This window comes from Microtus ochrogaster, linkage group LG4 (assembly GCF_000317375.1).
Source record: "Microtus ochrogaster isolate Prairie Vole_2 linkage group LG4, MicOch1.0, whole genome shotgun sequence".
Taxonomy (NCBI): domain Eukaryota; kingdom Metazoa; phylum Chordata; class Mammalia; order Rodentia; family Cricetidae; genus Microtus; species Microtus ochrogaster.
In genome coordinates this window covers 17,756,894-17,765,014 of record NC_022030.1, presented here as the reverse complement: position 1 = coordinate 17,765,014, position 8,121 = coordinate 17,756,894, and the positions used below count along the sequence as shown (strand labels likewise).

At 52.2% G+C, this 8,121-nt stretch overlaps 1 protein-coding gene across 1 annotated transcript in view; it reads left to right on the top strand.

The window, feature by feature from the left end:
• Positions 1 to 1,613: 1,613 nt before the first annotated feature.
• The window catches only part of Slc1a5 (solute carrier family 1 member 5), a 15,331-nt gene continuing 8,823 nt past the window's right edge, over positions 1,614 to 8,121 (top strand). Inside the window, exons 1-5 of the mRNA XM_005361045.3 lie at positions 1,614 to 2,903; positions 6,150 to 6,192; positions 6,868 to 6,909; positions 7,285 to 7,332; positions 7,426 to 7,473. Coding sequence (XP_005361102.1) covers positions 2,341 to 2,903; positions 6,150 to 6,192; positions 6,868 to 6,909; positions 7,285 to 7,332; positions 7,426 to 7,473 — 744 coding nt within the window. The 5' untranslated portion in view covers positions 1,614 to 2,340. The remainder of the gene's footprint in view (positions 2,904 to 6,149; positions 6,193 to 6,867; positions 6,910 to 7,284; positions 7,333 to 7,425; positions 7,474 to 8,121) is intronic.

Sequence of the window (8,121 nt, the reverse complement as noted above, 5' to 3'; positions counted from 1 at the left end):
TGGTTGCCCATGGTGGTCAACAGAGCCCAGGCAGGGCTTCTTGGTTGCCCATGGTGGTCAACAGAGCCCAGGCAGGGCTTCTTGGTTGCCCATGGCTCAGCCCAACCTCTCACCGCCCTTTCCACCCCTTGGGAAGCCCCAGGCTTTTCTCCCACTGATGAAATCTGAAGGAATCCGGGTAGGAGGTTCGGCCAAAGGGAAGAGAGCTGGCTGGAACCAGTTTGTGTGTTTCTTCTTTTACAGGGGACAGGCAGTGGGGCAGAACACTCCCAGCCAATCCTAATCCCTACCCTTCAACCTTTCCTGGCTGAGGTTCACCCTACCAGTCCCAAATCTCCAAGATTCTGGGTTCCGGAGGCTTCTTTACTCTCCTTCTCCAAGTCTATTGTTCTCACCCTTGGAAAGGGTGACAGTGTCTAGACTAAGAATGCATTTTGGGATGAATTGGCCTGAGACTAATATGTTTTTTAAAAAAAATTGTTACATTTATTTGTGTGTTTGTGCATGCATGCGTGTGTGTGCATGAATGCGTGTGTGTGCCTGGGTGTGTGTGTGTTGCATCTGGCACGCTCCTATGGAGAGCACCCAATCTATGACTGTCTGAGGAAGCAGAACGCAAAAGATCGTTTCTCCTGGCTAGGGAGATGGTTTTCTACTAAAGCACCACCACCCCTTGCCCTTCTTTCTTTCATTTGTTTTTCGAGACTGGGTTTTTCTGTATAGCCCTTGCTGTTCTGAAACTCACTGTGTAGTCTAGGCTGGACTCAAACTCAGAGATCTGCCTGCCTCTGCCTTCTGAGTGCTGGAACTAAAGGAGTGCGCCACCACCTGGTTTATCCTCCTGAAATCCTTTGTTTTGTTTTGTTTTTGTTTTTCGAGACAAGGTTTCTCTGTAAAACAGACCTGGCTATCCTGGAACTGGCTCTGTAGACAAGGCTGACCTTGAACTCACAGAGATTTGCCTGCCTCTGCCTCCCCATTGCTGGGATTAAAGGAGTGTGACACTCGGCCCTTTTTTACTCGGTACTTTTTCTTAAAAAAATATTTATTTACTTATTATGTATACAATATTCAGTTTGTGTGTATGCCTACAGGCCAGAAGAGGGCACCAGACCTCATTCCAGATGGTTGTGAGCCACCACGTGGTTGCTGGGAATTGAACTCAGGACCTTTGGAAGAGCAGTCAGTGCTCTTAACTGCTAAGCCATCTCTCCAGCTGCATTAAAGTACTTTTTAAATGGAGAGGAGTGTCCAGGCCTGTAATCCCAGGATTTGAGAGGTTGAGGCAAGAACACTTCAAGGTCAGCCTGGGCAACGTGAAAGCCTGTCTGAAAAATAAAAGCAAAACCAAAAACTGCAAAAAAGAAAACTAACCTTTCAATGTCTAGGTACCTGCCATTTCAAGAGGTCCGGCTGTTTTATCCACTACAGTCCACAGATAAGAGTTCTTTAGCAGGAGATGCGTGTGAGTGGGTGTGGGTTGGTATAACTTCCCAACGACCCGCCCCTTCTGAACGCCTTCGCATCCTCTCTGGCCACGCCCCCTCTCCTGCCCCACCCCTTCTAGGCATTGTTATTCAGCCTTGGTTGGGTGACCAGCCCCTCTTTGATCTTGGTCCAGTCCCTCGCTCACCACCTGGCGCCGAACGCTCCGTAACCAATCAGCGCTAGCGGACTGGCCTCCGCCTTCTCAAGCCCCGCCCTCCGTCTTTAATCCTAATCGCTTCCGTCCAGCAGCCTCAGAGCCACGCGGCGCGGCCTGGGAGGTGATTTCTACGCTTTTTGGCGCCACTTTCCACATCCTCGGGCCGCTGCCTATTTGCATTTGAGAATTTGATTTCCTCTCCGGGACCCGTGACCCTCAGTCTACTCCTCCTAGGACTCCAGTACGCACCTCAGGGACCGAGAACCAGGCGCCTAGCCGTGGGATCCCGGATCTCGGTCTACCGGAGTCAGGCATCCGGATCTCCGCCACCTGGATTGAGTTTCTTGAAGACCTCGGCCACTTGGGCGGCCTCAAGCCTTTCCCGGAGTCGAAGATCCCCACGTCCTGGTCTGAAGAGTTGCCTCTCCTCCCCACCACCACACCAAAAGAAAAAAAAAAGAAAAAAGAAAACCAACCCAGACACTCTCAGCTCCCAGTTTTCGGGGATCCGACATCACCAGGAAAAATAAAGGGGTCTCGGAGCACAGCCCAGAGAGATTAGGATACGCCAGCCTCCGAGATCCTGTGAACACACAACTTCAAGGAGCCCTGCAAAGTTCCAGCCTCTACTCTCCGTCCCGAAAACATTGCACCTAGTCTCTAGGCGCGTAAGGAACCCCCAGTTGCGGCTCAGCATGGCGGTGGATCCCCCCAAGGCCGACCCCAAAGGGGTCATGGCTGTGGATCCCACAGCGAACGGTGCGGTGCTAGGCTCCAGAGAGGACCAAGGCGCGAAAGCAGGTGGTTGCTGCCGTTCCTGGGACCAGGTGCGCCGCTGCCTTCGCGCCAACCTGCTGGTGTTGCTCACGGTGGCGGCGGTGGTGGCCGGCGTGGTGATAGGGCTGGGGGTCTTGGCGGCCGGTGGTGCTGAAGCGCTGGGCCCGGCGCGCTTGACCGCCTTCGCCTTCCCGGGAGAACTGCTGCTGCGTCTGCTGAAGATGATCATCCTGCCACTCGTGGTGTGCAGCCTGATCGGAGGTGCGGCCAGCCTGGACCCTAGCGCTCTCGGCCGCGTGGGCGCCTGGGCGCTGCTCTTTTTCCTGGTTACCACACTGCTCGCGTCTGGGCTCGGCGTGGCCTTGGCTTTGGTGCTGAAGCCGGGCGCCTCCTTTACCGCTATCAACGGCTCAGTCGGAGACACCGGTGTTCACAGTGGACCCACCAAGGAGGTGCTGGATTCCTTCTTGGATCTCGTGAGGTGTGTTCCCGCAGGGGATTGGGTAGGAAGGGGTGGGAAGGGCCCGGTGAGTGACAACGGTGGTACGAGGGAGGAAGGAGTCTTTTCTGAGTCTCTGTTGCTCATGATGACCCTGAACTCACGCAGTCTTCCTGCTCTGCCCTCTCGAGTGCAGGGATCACGCGTGCGTGCCACCACTAATGGTGGGACTTTAGATTCCTCCAGAGTGGGAAACGCCTTCTAGGATCTAGGAAACCCCAAGCTAATGTTAACAGGACCTTGGAAGGGTGAATTTTTACGGAAGTTACCTAAATTTGGGGGCAGGTCTAGACTTGGAGGACTTTTAGAGGAAGAAAAAAGAGTAACCCTTCCTAGTTTTGTTGATTTTGGAGACAGGATACAGGGTCTCGTACACCCAAACATGGTCTTGAACTCCTAATCTTCTGTCTCCACCTCCCAAGTGACTGGGATAACAGGGCTTCATTTTGCTTACTGAAAACAAAGTCTGCTACAGAGCTCAGGTTGCTCTCCCAGCAGTCCTGCCTGCCTCAGCCTCCTTCCTCGTCTTGCACGGTGAGGGGTGGTGTCTAGAGAGATACAAGGTCTAAGGAAAAGAGCCAGAGCCAAGCCCCCCTCCTAAAGAATGAAGGTCTGCCGCTCCACAAAAGAACAACTGTGCAGACTGTTGGGAGGGGGCTTTTGGGTGGTGAAGGGCATAGAGATGGGGCTCCTGGACAAAGATTTTGACCCAAGGTATGAGACCTTTGTACTTCTCTGTCAGGACGTCCAATGTGGGTGTCAGGGGCTTCCTGATTTCCAGATAAGTGTCCTCGCACGTCACCCAGACACAGCTTGCTCACTCTAACCCTGGCAGCCAGCCAGCCTTCCGCTGCGGCCTTTCTGCCTTTACCATCTCACTTCCTCCTGCATGCTCCTTCAGTGCCTCCCCCAGCGTCCCTCCAGGGTCCTCCCCACTTCGGAGGACTCTAGATTCCGGGTCCACATGGCCTCCTCATGAGGCCCTCTGATTCAGTGTCTTCAGATTGGGGACTTCCTGGAAGGAAAAGCTGAGGGGCGGGGGGAGTGAGTCAGAAAACAGAGCATCCTCTATTTCTGGGTCAGAGTAGGGAGTAGGGGCTGAGATGGAGGACTGGGCTCTGCTTGTCCATACTCCGTGTGCCTCCTGGCTGGTGGAGATTAGCTGGTTCCTGGGCCCTGCCCTGGTGGCGAGCAGGCACACCCACCTTCATTCAGGCTGTTTGTTATGAACGGAGCCTTTCCCTCCCTCCCAAGCTCAAAGCAGCTGGACGCTTGGCTGGCTGGCCACCCTCAGTCTTAGCCAAGAACACCTCACAACCAGCTGGCATACAGGTAAACAGGGGCACACAGAAGCACACATACAGGGGACTAGGCACTCCACATTTTTATTATTATTTTATGTGTATGAATGGCCTGCCGGCATGTGTGCTGTGCACCACATGAGCTTGGTTACTGGATTCCCTGGGACTGTAGTTACAGGTGGTGGTGAGCTGCCACGTGCCACTTTGTTGTTTCTCTTCTGCGTGGCCCTAGCTGTCCTGGAACTCACTCTGTAGACCAGGTGGCCTCAAACTCAGAGATCTGCTTGCCTCTGTCTCTCGAGTGCTGGGATTAAAAGCTGTGCACCATCACTTACAGCCCAGTTTGGAGCCACTTTCCATGATGTCACTAGCCACGTAAAAGCTTTAAGCCCATGTTCTAAAGGGCAGGTCAAGCTAGACGTGGTGACCCACGCCTCTTAAGACCCAACACTGGTGAGGTGGAGGCAAGAGAACCAGGAGTTATAGGCCGTCCTGGGCTATGATAGATTCTCTCTCACCATCCCCACCAAAAAAAGGACAAACAAGAATCCCACCTATCACTTCCTTGGGCAAGTTTCTTGCCTTTCTGTGCCTCAATATTTCCCTTTTTTGTTGTTGTTGTTGTTGTTTGTTTGTTTTTGTTTTTGGTGTGTGTATGTTTATGGGTTTTGAGAAGGGGTCACCCTGTGTAGCCTTCTCTCAGCAGCAATCCCCATGCCTGCACCACACACCTGCCGTCCCCTTCAGTTCAAAAGGAGTTGGTGATGTAAAACAGTAGCTGTGCCACCTGGCATATGGCAAACACCCGCCACACATAAGTGGCCATGCAAGGACAGATGCATATTCATGACCAGAACAACCGTCCCTTGTCACCAGATCTTAACCTCTCACTGCCATGACTCTGACCCACCAGCCTGCCCCTTAGGGATTGCCCGGTCCTCAGCCCTCCAGGAAGTAGCTGATGCAAGACTCCCGTCTGGTTAAATGATTTTAGGGGGTGGAGCTGAGGCCTGGTGTTACCCTGCCTTTGCCTGCCTCTCTCTCAAAAGCCCAGGTTTTGTTTTTTTGTTTTTTAATTTTATTTCTAAGCCACAATCCCTTGGTTCTGAAACACCAGCTTCCTGGGGCCAGAAGAGGCTAGTTGAGACTCCCACATTCTGGAAAGGTGTGCTGACCTGGTGGTTGGTTGGTGGTGCTGGACTCAGTTATCCCTTTAGCTGCTCTAGGCTGAACTATCACAGGTCTGAGTCAGTCTGGGCTTACACAATTTAAGGCCAATTTGGATAACTTATCAAGACTCTGTCTCAAAAAATAAAAAGAGGGCTGAGAATGTAGTTCAGTGGTAGGGTATTCAAAGGTCCTTGATTTCCATCTCTATTATGGCAAAAATAAAATAAAAGGATGTGGGGAGTGTGTGACTCAGGGGCTCAGGGTACTTTTGTTGCCAAGCCTGGTGGATGACCTGGGTTTGATCTCTGAGACCCACACAACAGATGGAGAAAACTGATGCTCGCGCACATAAGAGCAGTGGGGGCACACGTGCGCCTCCCCCCAGTAAATAAATGTTTATGGCCTGGCAAGGTGGCCCACACCTTTTATCCCAGTGCAATGGCAGAGGGAGGTGAATCTCTGTGAGTTCAAGGCCAGCCACAGTTACATGGTAAGATATTATCTAGAAAAAAAAATTGTACACAGGGTGGGGGTGTGTGTTAGAAAGAATCTTTATTGTAATCCTAGTACTTTGTGGGTAGATACAGGAGAATCAGAAGTTTAAGGTCACCTTCAGGTGCATATTAAGTTTGAGGCCAGCCAGGGCTACATGGACACTTCCTTAAACAATCAAGACCAAGAGATTCCTGTCCCTCTCCTGCCTTCCCCCTCCCCACCCTCCCACGACAGTACCTAACAACAACGTCTATTTCTACAGGAATATTTTCCCCTCCAATCTGGTGTCTGCTGCATTCCGCTCAGTGAGTCCTCTGGGGTGTACTAAGGGACTGGGGATGGGGGAAGAAAAGGAAAACGGGGCTTTGGGGTTGCCACGGAGACTCACCCAATGAGATGGGGGCGGTTTGCTGGCTAGACAGCAGGTAGAACAGAAAGCAGACAGGAAGGGCTTGCTGTGGGCGCCTGAGAACCTGGGTTTGATTCCCGGAACACAGTTGTCCTCTGCCCTCCAAACACACTGGGTTGGGGGGCAATGGGGAACATGCACATGTTGGGTACACACACACACACACACACTAAATTAAATTTTAAAAAGAAAGAAGTGAGAATGTGGGAGAGGCTTGGTGGAGGCTGTAATACTAGCTCTGGGAGGCTGAGGTAAGGGAGAGGATAGAGAGTTCAGACTACACAAGGAGACAGTGTCTTAATAAATGAAACTGGGCAGGACAGCCCTTACCTGTAATCCCAGTACTTGGGAAGTGGGTGGGGAGGAAGGAGTCAGGAGCTCAGGATTATCCTTGGCTACATAGGGAGTTAGGGATCAGCCTGGGTCACAAGAGACCCTGTCTTTGAAAAGAGAAAGGGAGGGAGGAACGAGGGATGCCCGTGCCCAGTTTGTGGCTTTGTTCCCAGGATGGTGTGTAGCAGCTTTGGTGACAATTGACAGTGGTTTTTATTTTTCCCCGCCCCATCTGCAGTATGCTACCTCGTACGTAACCACTAACACATCTGCAATCCAGGTGAGCCCAAGGGTCGGGGTCCTATAGAGCCTTGCCATGGGTCCAGGGTAGCTTTTCAGTTTTGCCACCCTCCTTGCCATCTGTCTTGTGAATCTGCATTCCTTGAGACTGGGGTGTGGTTCCGTCGGTAGAGTGCCTACCTGGTATGTGTGAGCGAAGCCCCGGGTTTCATTCGCCAGCCCTGCATAAGCCATGGTGGCACACACCTGAGTCATCGTTGGCTGCATAGGGAGTTCTAGGCCAGCATGGGCTACAAGAGACTCTCTCAAAAGAGGGGCTGGTGGAGCAGCTATTGGGCATTGCTGTCCCCAGTATGGTACCTGGGAGCCATACTGACACTTGACCTGGCACTAATTCTTCCAACTTTGTCTACAGCAAGATGCCCCCTGTATACAAAGCAAGATCTATGAAGCCATGGTCCAGGTGAGCAGGGAAAGGCATTGCTGTCCCCAGCATGGGACCAGGGAGCCATGCTGACCCTTGACATGGCACTAATCTTTCCATCCCTGTCTACAGCAAACCGTGCCCTGTACAAAAAGAGAGATCAACGCAACCATGGTCCAGGTGAGCGGGGCAAGGGCTGAGGAGGCCACACCACAGGCCCATTGTATTGTGGCTTTCCATTCTGCCTCCCACACTTTGCTGCTTTGAGTCCTCTCCCCCCCAAAAAAAGCATAGTGTGAAATTTGATTTAAAGTCTGCTTTCCTTGGAGCTGGGGATATAGCTCAGTGGGTGAAGCGTTTGTTTAGTGTGAATGTGACCAGTCCCGGGTTTGGTCCCTAGCGCCATGTAAACCAGGAGTGGTAGTGCCTACCTGTGATTCCACATTAGGGATGTGGGGGCAGGAGGGTCAAAAGTTCAGGGTTATCCCTATACATATGGAATTCAGAGGCCAGCTTGGATTATAAGAGACCCTATGAAATTCCATAGTCCTATATCTACTGAGGTTTGTTCCCCAATTGCTAGGCAGTCCCCCAGCAGAGCCCCACCCCCAGCTCCTCACTCTTCCCCTACCTGATCCTATCTTCCCTTCCACCTGTCCACAGTGCCAACAGTGCCAATCTTACCCTCTCCATCGCCCAGAATCCCCAGTGCTCATGTCCCCCTTCCCTCTAGAACGTTGACTTTCTCCGCCTCCTCAGCTTCATCTTGAAACTTCGTTTCCTGTTGGCCAGAGTGGGTAGATTTCTTCTTGTTCTCTGAGTGCTCAA